This window comes from Nyctibius grandis, chromosome 14, assembly GCF_013368605.1.
Source record: "Nyctibius grandis isolate bNycGra1 chromosome 14, bNycGra1.pri, whole genome shotgun sequence".
Classification (NCBI taxonomy): Eukaryota; Metazoa; Chordata; class Aves; order Nyctibiiformes; family Nyctibiidae; genus Nyctibius; species Nyctibius grandis.
This window is the reverse complement of record NC_090671.1, coordinates 2,816,828-2,831,621: the sequence shown is the minus strand read 5'-3', so window position 1 is coordinate 2,831,621 and position 14,794 is coordinate 2,816,828. Positions and strand designations below refer to the sequence as shown.

The window sequence follows — 14,794 nt, the reverse complement described above, 5'->3', positions numbered from 1 at the left end:
TCTGAACATCCCCCGCATTGGCCATACAGAGATAGTGGGTACCATCTCCAGTGATGGAGCTGTTCAGCCTGCCTGGGCAACCAGTTCCAGTGTTCAGTCACCCCACAGTAAGGAAGGTTTCCTGTGCGTTTTCATTTAAACAGAGTTTCTTGTATTTCACTTTGTTCCCACTGCCTCTCGTCCCGTCTCTGGATACCACTGAGAAGAGCCTGGCCCCATCTTCTTTACTCCCTCCCGTCAGGTATTTATACACATTTATCAGAGCCCTCCTGGCTTGACAACTGGCAGCTCTCTCGGCATCTCCTCAGTTGTCAGATGCTCCCATCCCTTAATCATCTTTGTGGCCCTTTGCTGGATTTGCTCTGGTATGTCCGTGTCTCTTGTACTGAGGAGCCCAGAACCAGACTCAGTGTGTTCCAGGTGAGGCCTCACCAGTGCTGAGGAGAGGAGAACAGTCACCTCCCCTGCTCTGCTCTCAGCACCCTTCCTAACGCAGCCCCGTTGGCTGTTGGCTCTCTTTGCTGCAAGGGCACCTTGCTGGCTCACATTCAACTTGTCCAACAGGACCTCCAGGTCTTCTTCTGCAAAGTTGCTTTCCAGATAGTCTCCCCCAAACTCATCTTTGCTTTACAACTCCTCTCTGAAGAAAAAACATGATGGGCCTGACGAGACTTGCTCAGTAATTTAGAAATGGTCAGGGTATTTTCTGTATTTTTTCAGGCAAAGCTTGGACGTCTGCAGTGCAGACTGACAGCAAGTGCGTGTGAAGTGGGAAAAGGAGACAACTGACTAATTAAGTATGCTAAATGCAAGCTGCTCAGGAAAACATCTGCCCCTTTTTTGGCATATTCTGTCTCCTCAGGAAATTAAATATGAAATGCAGAGTGCAAATTAATCAGCTTAGAGAAAAAGTTAAGTTACGGTGTTTTCTTAGAGACATTAAGGGTTATCATATTTCTGCTTGTCACTTTCTGGAAGTACAGCACCCTGGCAACAGGGCAGGAACATTAATTAAAGGGAGGGAGATGCTTGCAGGGGTCTGCAAATTATTGCTTTTCCTCTTACACCTACATAGCTTGAAGTATGACTGTTGTAACTTGCTGCAAAAATCCATCCTGCTGAACAGGTACCTTTTGAGGGAAGCACGAGGAGAGAATGTGGAGACGCCTGGGGTGATCCTGCTTTTAGAAGTTTTCAGTGAGAGCTTATGGTTTTATGCAAGTAATGAAATGTGCTGATAGGTTGGTTTTATGATTATTTTGAAACCAGGTTTTTAAACCCTAACAAGCATGTCTTTATCCCAAGGTAAGTGTTTTAAGTGTTTAGTTGGTCCATTAAATCTAAATAAACCAGTCATCGTTATCTTTCAAAGAATGAAAAACATTCATGGAAAGTAGGATGGATTATTCTTCTTTTGAAATCTCTGAAATTCCAGAAACAGGGCTTGAATATTTACAGTTTAAAGACAGATGAAAGATAAGCCCACTGAAATAGGGGGATTTCTCCATGACCTCAGGGAATTAATATAATACCTGTAACTAGGCACAGGAACTTATTTCATATATATGCATATATATGTATATAAATAAAGGTTGGACATAAACACTTTCTTGTAGGAGTAGTACAGACTAAAACTACAAAGTGTCTCAGAAACCCAGGTAATGGCATTTTCTCTTCTTTCACATTGCACTTAATTTAACCTTTTACTTTACGACTCAAAACCAGAAGCTTAAAATGTTTTGAAAGTAAGTAGTCTGACACTTTTCTTACTATTTTCCCTTTATATTATCAGTGTCTTCTATACCTTGCAAAAATACTCCTAAAAATATTTTCTCTACTCTTTGTTTTCATACTTGAGAAAAGCGGTTACAGTTTATGAGCAGCCTTTCAGTTCCTCGACACCAATACTAACCTCAGGATTTTTGAGGGTCATCTCAATGCTGGCAGCTGGCCCAAAGCCTGTGAGGGACTTGATGTGAATCTGGGTGGGCAACGGCCTCCTGCATTGGCAGTACACGGAAAATGCCAGAGACTTCAAGTGCTGAATGTAGAAAACCTGCTCATCCTTCATTGTCTGCAGCATGTACTGGCAAGGCACAATCTATATAATTCATAGAAACAATAACATGTGATTCAAAGTCAACAAAGAGCTGTTCATTAATATCAAACCAGATTCACACATTCTTAAACAACCACGACACTTTGCATGTGGGCTTCAGTTATTTGCATTACAGCATCTGTAGCTCCCACCAGGGCTGCTGCCCTTTTGTGTGAATGGCGGCAACATTCGGCGACGGGATTCCCTGACACAAAACTGCTCCTTCCATTATACTGATAGATTTGAAGTTGCAGAATCTCTCAGAAAGCCTAGACCCCTACTGTCCAAGGAGGCTTATAACTGAAGAGTACTCTAATACAGCTACCAGTGCTGACAAACACGGCTTACTGGAAACTCTGAACGAATTTTGCATGTATAACATTTATCACAGTATCCCACAAGTAGTAACTACTAGTGGCTTTCAAAAGCAATACTCTAAAACTTGGGGGGGGTAGTTTTAATTTTAATTTTTTTCATCCTCAGTCCAAAACCAAACACCCATATTCAAATACCTTCCATTTTTTTAACACTGTTTTTCTGATCAACACCTCCATTTGCAGGTAGCCTTTACTGCACCGTCTCGGTATCCTGAGCTTTGTGTTTAGGCAGCTTTGGTTCCAGAGTTTGTGTCAGAATTAGTATTTGTTTACTGTTCGTGTGGGAATCAGCACTACGGTGTCAATCTTCAAGAAGATTGTAGAAAGCAGAATTAAAATTCTATTATAATGATTTATGTGGTTGTTTCTCCTTTTCAATGCAGTAAACAGTGGAACCTCAGCAATCTTATGCTGCTGGTCAGTTTTATTTGCTTCAGAAAGTGATGTGAAGCAAGACTTAAACTGACATGTTCAACCAGCAAGAAACAGACCTGCAGTAAGATTTGCCTATGGGATTGAGTTTGGTGGTTGAAGACCCATCTGCACAACAAGAACAGGAAGGAGAAATGGCACAACATGCCTTCAGAAGCAAACAGGGCATAGCAAAAATAATCTTTTCAGTTCAAATCCTTATTAAAATCAGAATTAAATCCCTGTAAACTCATTTTTTTCAAATGTACTGTTGAGAAATACCATGTCCTACACATGGCTGTGGAAACGTCTTTTCCTTTGAACAGTGAGATCTTTGGAGCAGAAACTGTCAATACAAAATATTTATGTTGTATCTAACACTGTAAGACCCAGGCAGATTCTCCTAACAAATATTTTCAGTAATAATAAAACTTAAGTATCACAAAACTTTTACTACTCTATGGCTCTTGCTTGAACCATTGCAACTTTGGTAGCATGTTTTACTTACTAAATACGACTTTGTGTTTTAAACTTCTTTATCCAAGAATTTCAGGAGCTGGGCTTCTACATTCTGTATATGAACTGTAATAAATCTGTAAACATTTGGGTTTGATTTATTTTGAAATAACCATATATTTGTGTATACTGTGGTACAGCTGTGAGAATAGTGTGCTGGTAGCTATATCCTGTTACCCTTTACTTAGAGAAAATTGTCTGCTAGTTTGACTTAAACTGGCAAAATGCCACATATTTTGAGAAACAAACTGTAAGAGCCCAGAAAATAAACAGTACTAGTTGTCTTATACAGAGTAAGATACTATTTCAATATACAGTTTACATGTTCTTGTATTTCAGACACTGCGGTATCAGTGGCTATTTTATTTTTAGCATCTTCAGGTGTGAATCAATTACATTGCCTGCAGCCTACCACTATATGAAGTTGTGAATCTGATTTTCAGTTCATCTCCAAGTCTTAAATATTTTGGTGACTGTTTCCCCCATCATTCCAGGGAATGATGAGGTCAAGATTACCAAAAATAACTGTTTTCCGTGCCCAATTTGAGATACATAATAACTTTTAATTCTTTGTTTTTCATCATTTAAATTAAAATACTTTTAAGTCAAGTTGAGCATATATGAATGAGGTATACAGAAATCATCCACAGGCTGCTTCTTGCACGTGTTGCACACGTACATGCACGGTTTGTAATCTCTGGCCTCCCGTTCTCCCTGCCATTTATTTAGCCTGAGCCCCTGTGAAAGAGGAGGAGGCACGGCAAAACGCAGGCAGGCTGGGCAACAGGCCAAGCTCTGCTTCTGACTACACAAATTCAATTCTTAAGTAATTCCATAGTAAGTAACTACTATTATATGCCAAGTTACATGGTAAATTATTCTTAAGAAGCAGATAATAACAATACAATAGTTAAATCACGCATTAAATGTCTGGTTTCACATACTTCTTTTGGACTGAAAAGTATAAATCGGAGAGAATATAAAAAGCAAATAACTCAACATGCAAAGTCATCAAAGGAGCAACTGGACGGTTTTGGCAATGGGAACCCAAGTTGCAACTTCAATAACTGAACTCCTTCGTCAGGAAGCATCTAGCATATATGATTGCTAGAACCATGCAACAGATTTGACGTCATGATACTGTGGCCACCTTAAATTAATTTCATCATCAAAACAAAAGCAAGTGGTTTTTTTTTTAATATGTAGCCTTTTACTGTCAATAAAATAATTTGTAAACGTCACCTAAATTTTATGTATTATCTCCTATTTTGTAACTTTCAGTACAGCGTACGTATCAAAAGTAATACTGTGACAGAATGACTCTCCAGTGTGAGGATACAAAGGAAAGTAGAATTACCTGGAGAATGAAAGAATTCCTCATATTCTCAGGCAAGTTATCCAACATCTCTGTGTAGCATCTCATCAAACTTAACAGCCAGAAGTTGGTCGAGGCAGACTCTTCATCTGCGGTGTAGGTAAAAGGATCCACCATGTAGATGACAACTGCTGGAGGATAGGCATTGCTGTCCGCAGACTCTGGTTCCGTGGGAATCCCTATTCTTTCCCGCTCTGTAACACTAGAGACACACAGGGTGGTAAATTCAAAAGCAAGGTACAACTGTGAATTATTGTTATTCTGTACAAGCGTGCAAGGATGAAGCAGAGGAGGAAAAAGGGGAGGACTAGTGATTCTTATGTTCAGAAGCAAAGATGACAACAGTGATTGACGAGAGATGACTTACTCACAGCAGTTTTTAACCCAAAATACCTGCTATTGATTATGCATTAAAGATACCATAAAGTCTAACATAATCTCATTTAGTGCAATTAGAATAGATCATATCTGAAGAATATGGACAAGCTGACTGATGTTAGCTCTGTGACTTTTCTTTTTATGTTTGTGCATGCCTGGTTTTTGGTGCTGTTTAGGGTTTTCTTTTGGGAGAGAAGGAAAGGGGAGAGAAGGAGTTGAGAACTGAGGAAAAGTGCCATAGTAATATTCATGGAGACTCAAGTCCTCTGTTTAGTTACAGAAAAGGTTCCATTGGTAATGGAAGGAGCAACTGAACATTCTTTACTTGGTAAAACACTTCTCCATGCCTCAACTGTGAATGGGAGGCTCAACATCTGTAAGTGATCAGAAGCAGCTCAGACCTACTTGGTCAGAAGCCACGCTGCAGTTGATAAAATGGTATTTTGCCCAGATCCAGTGAACAGATGTCTTAAGGATAACCCGCACTACAGCAGGATGTGGGCTGTTCATTAAGACACAGGAACTCCGTAACATAGATCATGACTATCGGTAATATGCATTAATATGAGAGTAATGAAAAACGTGGTCACTTAGGAAGTTACATAAGATGCTAAAGAAACCTTTTCCTAATTTTTATGTTTGATGGATGAGTATTTATAATGAAGTCTTTAAAAAAGTTGGGCTGCTAAAGTTTATTTTAAAGTAACAGCAATATAATCCTGTTTTCTGACCTCACAGTACACCTGCTTGCAAAACAATACTTGCAGTGCAAGAAAATTGAAAAAAAACCCCTGGATGGCGTTTTGTATCTGTAACATGCCAGGCGTGATGGGGCTGCCCAGGTTAAGAGGCATTCAGTGTCACGTGAGATACCCTGCAGTACCTGCCACACGTGAGACCCAGACAGCAGGTGTGGCACAGAACCTATGAGACACCTTGAATTTTTCTTGTCCTCCAAATGCAGGCCAGCGGGGTATCCTACGGCATCCCAAAGGGCACTGCAACACCCACCTTCACGCAGTTGAATCAAGCTTTGTTTCTTGTAACGAAAAAGGGGAGGGTTGTTTTTTCCAATTCCCCTCTATCAGTAACTACTACAAACAAATAAAAATGGGCCGTGCTCCATTTACAACTGGTCAGTAGTACTGCCCGTGTCAGAAGGTCCTCTCCTTTCAAGGATTTACAGAAGGCTGAAAGGTTATGAGCTGCATGAAAACAGGAGAACAGTGGATTTAACTAGAAGTACTTTGAGTCATTTGAGCACTTAAGTAACTTACCCTTCCTGTCCTTCTTGTTGCTGTTGTGGTAAGTTTTGACCCGATTCCGTGTCGCCTCCGGGACCTGTGCTTCCTTGCGAGCGCTCTGCTGTGTTTACGCCAGTGCTGGTGTTTTGCCCTGAACCAGTGTTCCCACTAAACCCTGGAGTAGAGGTAGTGGCCATCTGGTTCACGCCGGGCGTTGCAGAAGATGCTGAGAGCTGTGGCACAGAGGAGCCGGAGGATGAACTGCTTCCCGCTGGAAGGCTCGTGGTCCCACCACTGGGCGTGGAGTTAAAAGCATTGCCTGCTGGTGGGGCCCCAGCAGCCGAGAGACATGTTGGGTTGGAGGGTGCAGGTCCAGTGCTCCCAGGTGCTGCTTGTGTCTGGCTTGCTGGCGCTGGGGTTTGGTACTTCGGCGGTAGCAACAGGCTGCTGTCAAGCTGCAGAGTGGCTAAGTAAGGTGCTGAAATAGCATATACAGAGGAAAGGAGATTAATGACAGCCTGTCAGATCAAAGTGAGCTGCGTTAACCATGAAGTCATAACAAGATTTTCTGCAATTTTAGAATATTCTGATAGTATAAAAATGCTAAGTGAATATAATCTCCATTATAAATATTTACTTTGGAATCTGTTCTTCAGGGTTTCAGTTCTGATATGAATCAAATACCTTTAAAAACAGGACTGACTTTGTGGAGCTTTGTGAATTGAAGTTGGTACTGACATGTCATTCCCTCTGGCTAGATTGTGTTGCGGTAACAGCTTTATTTAGTGTTCAGCTTTGCAATCTACTACAGGTTATCTTTGTCAGACTGAAAATCTAAAGTCCTTTTGACCTGAGCTACAATAATGGCAAACTTTAACAGTTATTTCTGCTCCTCGGTATCAGAAAAAGAGATATGACCGTGATTATTTTTAAGTAATAAATGAAGAAAAAAAATAAGTAAATTAATATTTATTATTTATTTACTCTCAGAGGTGGTAAATCAGCAGCAGGGGAAGTTTCCAATACCCTGCCTCAGGTGTGAACTGAACAGCCCAGTTCCTCAACTGGCTGTGCACATGCTACATATTTCTGCACGTAAGCCTGGGGTATTGAAGTAGTGTTGTAATAATTCCTCCCTCCCAGTTACATGGTAAATTAAAACTAAAGGCAGACTGAATGAGGTAACGGGGTCATTTGAGATAGATGAGTCCTAGCCTGTTCTGCCAAGCTTTCCCCAAAGGATGGGGTGAGCATTCAGCAGTCTGTAGAACCACCCAGCTAACTCTGATGTGTTTGCTTAAACTTTTTTCCAAAACCAAATCACCAGTCCTCAAAGCAAACAGACTTAAGAATTCTCACGCCTTTGTCAGAGCAAAGGGAGTGAGCATTTTGCAAGAAACCACTTAGAGGTTCCTGGCTATTTTTAAACAAAAAAAATAGTTTGCACATTTCAGCTCAAGCACACAACATTTAGGTGGCTGGTGTTCTAGGATTGCTGCCTGTCTTGCTGACCAGCACTGCCTCAGCAAATGTATTTCCAGTTTTGGATGGGTCTGGGTGTTGTGCTAAGATCCCATTTCAAAGTCATATACACAATACATGTTATGTTGCCTCTGGATCCATTCCGGAATGGAATCACTGTGTGTCTCCCCAGACGAAATCTGGGAGAGATGTTAGATGAGTCCGTGGCTCATCTCAGGCTCAGCCAGGACCAGTCTTCTAATACCACCCCAGCAAAATTTATACCCTTCCCCACTCATAGATTCCACACTCCTTCATGAAACAAGCACACCTGATACGTTATAAAAGAACAAATATGGCTGGTTGCCATAAAAAAATACTAATCTTTTAAAATATGGCACTGTTTCAGGATGGAAATAAGCCTACACGTGGTCCAGGAGACCAAGCCTTCAGGGTAACGTGGTTCCAAGTATCAACACCCAGGAGACTGAGGCCCCAGTCATCAAGGATACTGTTACTTTTTCCTTTTCACCTGTGTTAACTCGTTCTTCCTTTGCAGAGTTGTAGTGAACTTGCTGTTTATATAAATAAATGTTATGGTGGAAGGCACCACGCACATCATTCTGTCACACTGGCGTGATGATACATACCAGTAGCACATAAACCAGATCAATGTATACAGTCGGTCTGGTGTGGAACATCTTTGAGACGTACAAACATCTTACACCAAACTGACTTTTCTAAAAAGGTAAGAATTGGCTTTTGAATCTCTGACGTGATCACCAGACTGATAAACAACAACAAAACTTCCTAAAGTAGGCAAATTTAACATGAAATGGATTAAGAAATTAAGACAAAGCCTCACAATACCTTTTTTTATTTTTAAACAGATCATAATCCGTACCTTAAGAAAAAGGCTCCTGCTTCCACCTACTGCAAATAACCTCCAAAATACCTACAGAAAATGGAACAGCCTTGCTAGAGCCACGGTGGACTTACCTAGGTGATGCCGGCAAACTTGCGCATAAAGTTTGAGTCTGGAATGATTGTCACACTCCTCAGTGCCCCAGGGCTGGTTAAACCATTCGCTCACGAGCTCATCCGTCAGCTTTTGTGCCACGGTCTTTCCCACCCGCATAATCCCATCACGTAACACTTTGCAGATTGGTTTGTGCTGGCCAAGTCTACACATCTGGGGAGGAAAGAAGAAATGCTTGTGACTAGATGCCAAGCGCCTAAATAAGTTATGCAGATGGGTCTGTAGCATAAACCCTTTATTACCAGCATACATCTGGTGGCTTCTTAATAAATACAAAACCAAAAGGCTTCGTGTCTCTGTTGACTTGAATTGCACTTAGAGCAAAACTAAGGTTACAAAGTAATCTTACATATTCAGTCATACACAATGTACATGCTGAAAAGGAAATGATTTTATCTCCAGCCTAGCAATTACAAGAGAGCAAGAGTAAGCCACTCCTTGCTCTTTAGGTTGGATTGGGCCTTCATGCGTTAGGTTGCAACTGTATTAATACCAGTGTTATATCCTCTATAAAGTAAGAGAATGTGTACTGGAAAGAGCAGATGGCAACAAATACCCCGACATGCACAGAGAATCACAGTATAACTCAGACAGTATTCTTGGACTCAAAGTGCAGACAGTCCTCAAAATGAAAGAAATCCTTATCCAAATAATTGTTACTTTAAAAACCATGGATCTCTCCCAATGAACATGCAGTAGAGCAGAAATGACACTTAAGAAGAAGTAATTCAGTGTGGTTCCTCTTTCCAACCTCGTATACAGCACTCAAGTCCCTGAAGAAAGTTTTGGCTCCATCGAGCAAGGCCTCATTTTCTGGACACACCACGATATAGGCGACATCCCGATGGCCCCCGTACGGGTCTAGCAACAGCCTCTCCCAGAACGGCAAGGAGAATGGAGAGATTGTCAGGAAGTCCTTGTCATAACCCACTAGTAAAGTCGGGATCGGAAGAGGCTCAGGAGATTCCTCAGAGCCTTCAAAGAGAAAAAAAGAAAGAAAAAAAGTTAAAATAACTGGTATAATTGCAGCAGGTTCTGTGATGTACCAGGAAGTGGGTTCTTTTCCAGGAATATTGGAAATCACTGATTCCTTGCCATGCTGAGTCTCCTAGAAGTTTGACTGTAGAGCAGAAACATGTATTGAGGCTGTATCATGCCTGATAAAACATGTTCTCCCACAGTATTTTTCCTGAAAAAAATATTTAATAAAGGAAAAGAAAGATTTATATTGTACTTAAGAAATATCATAAAAATCAAAGTTCAGTCAGCCAAAGTAGAGGGAGCCGATCCAAGCGCCATTTAAACTTTCCTAGCAAGTTGCAATAAAACATCTTCCAGTAGACTGTAAATATATGTATTGTGCTTCCCGAGGCTTAATCTCATGGTTTTACTTTGTCATAACTATAACCACATCTCACGAGGTCCTATTCAATCAAAAGTAATAACATGAATACATAAAACCTGATTTAACAGTTCTTGATCTACCTCCACCTGGTTGTGCAAAATTACTAAGTGAAGTGGTTAGGCCAGCTGATTCCCAGGTGTGTAACACTACGCCAAGTTATCATAATTCTGAAAATCGCCCCCTGCACCTCTCCACAGGGAGCGCTCAGGGCACTTGCTGTCCCAGCTGAGGGGATGACCAGCCAGTTTAACGTGGTATCTCCCAGTCACTGTGCTCATTAGAAACAGTGTTGAAAATTTCAAGCAAAAACATACCCAATAGTTTCTGCAGAATATAATCCAACTTTATTAACAAGTCAACATTCAGTAAAAAATACTGAATCTCTATCAAAGGCTCTGCTACTCAGTATATGGTAATTTTGGTTTTATTCTCTGGTAACAATTGGCAAATCCTAACTCTCAAAGTTACAAATGCTGCAAAAATGATTAGATTAGAAGTACTCCTGAAGCACGACAGCGTTAGACAGGAGCTGTAGTTACCACAAGTTGTCCCAGCCCCAAGGAAAGCAGCAATATATCAAATACCAACAGAGAGAAAATAAAGCAAAGCACGATGGAACTGTAGGAAAAAAACTAAGCAAGACTGCCCCGGTTAAGACTGAAATAAATTGCAGGCGAGAAATACGTATTTAAATGTCAGTCATTATTTTGCAAGTGCGCACATACAAAATCTATCCTGTAATTCGTATTTTCCAGAAGTGTCACTTACAGCCAGGAGATACGTAAACTGAAACTTCTTATTAAGACTATGGGAAACCTTAGAACAAGCAAAGCTCTCTGTGGAGAAAGCACACCCACTTCTTGATCTTTGCACAGCTCAGAAGGTCCCTCTTCCCCGTTACGATTTGGTACCATTTGAACAGCTTCCTCTGTTCACGTGATTTACATACCCACTCGCTCCAGTACAAGCCAAAGTACAGATTCAGGTGGGAAGTTTGATCCTCGCCCAGCATTTCTGCACTCTGCAAATATTCATCCATCTGGAAGGGTAAAACGTCCACTACAGTATTCAAGCATGTGCTTCAAATGCCTTTTAAGGCATTTCAAAGCTATGTGAAGGGGCCCTCTCTGCCCCAAAAGCTGTACGAATAGTGCATTTTTTCTAACGTATCTCCAGAATAAAGCGCACACTTCTAGAAAACACTGCTTTCATTTTAGCTCTTGGCATATACCACAATATATGTACCATAGGTTCCCCGTCCTGCCATCTTATGGAACTGCTGCCAGGTGAGCGGTCCCTGCACGTGCTGGATGTTCTCCCAGGTCCGTCCTGTTCGCTTCTTCTGGATCGCGTCCTGGAGAAAGGGCTGCAGCGACAGCAGCATGCGCACCACGTCCTGGGAGGAGAGCATGCTGATGTCCAATACTGCAAATGACAAAGGAGCATCAATCATTTTCAGTGAGGAACAGGAAGAATTATTTTGAGGTGGCAACATCTTTTGGTTTATCGTTCCTTCGTGTTGCTCTTCACAATGCCCATAAAATCTGTACAACTCGTATTTAGCTTAATGGCATTTCATGTGGGAATTTATGAAAACGTTACTGAAATAAAGCTGTCGTCATAGTCCTTGTCACATACCTTACAACGTTACTGTTGTCCAGCTCAGTTCATGAGAAGTCAGAGCATCTTCAGCATATAAACAGGTAATATTTGATTATCAAATAACTTTTTTTTTTTCCTGGGTGACACTTTTGGACAGAGCAGTTGTTTTCTGCTGACTGCTTATACCCTTCTCTAAAAAAATAGGGGCCATAATTCTGCCCTCCCCTCAATACCTGATTTTTTTTTCATCTCTGCTTCCGATTTGCGAACTTCCACAGGTTCTTACACTATTTAGACCACACAGTCTAAAGAAAACTGGATTATTGGTACTTTAGGTGTAATTTATAAAGCTTTCAGAAATCTACTTTATTTCTAGAATATTTTTATGCATATCATTTCCCACATATAGATTAAGTGCTTCACAACTGGCAAGTTTCAAACAAATCTATAGAGGTCACAAAAAAATTTTCAAAGGAAAAAAAACCTCTGACCCCTACCATTGCTGTGAGGCCAAGAATGTACGGTGGCACTTCTTACTAGGGCTTCATCCACTTTTCCCCCAGTGGGGTTGTCCACATACTGCCTGCCTTGCTCCAGGGCATTGAAGCACTCTATCCAGGAGTCGTTGCTGTCTGCCTGCAGCCTGTCGTAGCTCCAGTTCATACACGGGAGCGTCTGCCGATTATTGGAGGACATATAATCCAAGCAGCTCAGAGATGTGAAAGGCTGTGTGTGCTGATTCTGGAGGAGGAGGAGGAGGCTCATTGGAGGTTCCTGGGTCCTTCTAGCTCCCTCTCCCATGTGAGAGATCAAGTTGCTTTGACATATCATCAATCGTCTTTCTGCAGCTTGGCCAATGTCTGAGGTCTTGCCAAAAATATCCAGCTCATCCTCAATGAAGAGCCCAGAGTTGTAACCTAACTTGCGGTTCATAATAGCGCTGAAGCCGCAGGTGCAGCGGTACTGATCCTCATTAGATGAGTCTGGGATGTATAATCCCACATCTGCACCTTTAATATTCATGTTACAGGCGCATATACAACAACTATCAAAGTTACGGTCTTTGAAGATGTTCAACACAGAGTCCGAAAGAATCAAGGTGACGTACAGGCTGTGGGCCTCTGGGATGGGCTGGACAGTGGCTGGCTCCACGGAATTCAGCGGCCGTGTTGTAGAAGGGGTAGAAGCAGGTGAACCTTGATCTGTGCTGTCATATTTTACAGATCCTTGACCGCTCGCAGTACCCCCACCTCTAGGAGTCCTTGGGGTCCTGGGAGTGCGTGGGGTGGGGACAGAGAAGCGGGGAGTTGCTGGTGAGGGCAGAACTCCTGCCCCACTGTTGCTGGCCGGAGCAGTACTGTTTAGCGTCACTGGTGTACTCATCTGAGGAGTGTTCATCTGAAGATAGTCTTGGTCGGCCAAACTCCCAACGCTAGGCACATTGCTACAAGAAATAAATGAAAAACAGAGTCAAATGCCATCACAAACTGTTTGATTGTGAAGACTGATTTTGTCAAAACTTATTTTTAAATACAAGGAGATGGTGGAAACTGAAAGGGTTTAGTGTAACTGTAATAAAGAAAGAACACACATTCTGCTCATAACCTTTTACTCGTGTCTCTCAACTAAAATTATAACTCTCATCATGAACACCATTGTTTCTTATCAGTATAATAAAAAGCTATCATCTCAGGCACTTAGCCCTCTTAAAGATTATTCCCATGGCCTAAAACTCAAATGCTCTTGAGAAGAATCTCTAGATAAATTACCAAGTTAAGATTGTAGGATATTTGTAACTCTTTTAGGGAAAAGAGAAAGAATTGTAGTTGTTGTTTTAAACAGAATTATCTGTAAAGAGATATACATTAGTGGAAATGAAGAAAATATTTCAGAGGCATCGAAATCTTTATTTTAGAAATCATCACTTTAAACAGCTGTCAGAAGTCATGCATGTGGCACATATATGATATTGCCTCATGGCAGTATGCAACTGAGCAGCATTTCAGGTACTATAAATGCAAATATTCATTTAGGATTACACAGCCTACAGCACAATAGGATGCATTCCATTACAAACCCTTAGTCCAGTAAAGCTAAGAATCATATTTTTTGGGCCATCTCCTGTCATGACTTGTTTTTATTGCTCTGTTTTTGTCATTTTCTGCCAAATTCAAGTGACCAGAGAACAGTTTGTACATTCCCATAAGATCCACCTTCTCTTTAGAATGACTCACTATATCAAGAAACAGGTAATATGGAGCCAATCAAAAGAATAAGATCTTTAATTAACTTTTCTCCTTCCAAGTTGCTAATAAGTTGCTCAGTTTTCTTGAAATGTGTTCGTTAGATATTAGGGCAAGGAAAAAGTGTAAGAACTCAGTGAGTCTCTTGATAAAGGAGGGGAAACAGGTTTTTTTCATGTTTGTCTGGTCTCGCTGTGTATTTTGCGTGTTATTTAAAAGCAGTACTATTTTAATGCTCATATATCATTGGTGACTTGAAAAGGAAAATAGTGAAGACCTTATTCCTTAGAATCATTTTATTACCTTGAACTGATGTATGCCCAACTCAAAGCAAGAGAGGGGGGAAAAAATGAACAAAGGTTTGAAGGAGTTCTGAATCTGAAGCATACTGAATGCCTCAGACTAATAAGAAAAGGTGACCTAGAAGCCTTGATTGGCAATCACCGCTCTGTCAGAAGCCTGCAGTAATAATCTTCACTCTAATTGGATTATATTGAAAATGAAAGGGTTTTTCCCCCAACAAATACCTGAAATTAATAACCAGCTCAGGCCTGGTGAATCAGTTACTATTATGAAAAAACCCGAGAATTAAATTGCTCCCTAGGCACTATCAAAGGTTTACAATTTCTTTTTTGCAATTCTTTT

General features: G+C 41.0%; 1 protein-coding gene across 1 annotated transcript in view; it reads right to left on the bottom strand.

The window, feature by feature from the left end:
• The window catches only part of MED13L (mediator complex subunit 13L), a 199,996-nt gene that overhangs the window by 16,498 nt on the left and 168,704 nt on the right, over positions 1-14,794 (bottom strand). The window contains exons 17-23 of the mRNA XM_068412543.1: positions 12,404-13,350; positions 11,550-11,729; positions 9,651-9,874; positions 8,860-9,052; positions 6,433-6,877; positions 4,760-4,979; positions 1,913-2,101 (exon numbers count right to left, since the gene is read on the bottom strand). Of these exons, the coding sequence (XP_068268644.1) occupies positions 1,913-2,101; positions 4,760-4,979; positions 6,433-6,877; positions 8,860-9,052; positions 9,651-9,874; positions 11,550-11,729; positions 12,404-13,350 (2,398 nt within the window). The remainder of the gene's footprint in view (positions 1-1,912; positions 2,102-4,759; positions 4,980-6,432; positions 6,878-8,859; positions 9,053-9,650; positions 9,875-11,549; positions 11,730-12,403; positions 13,351-14,794) is intronic.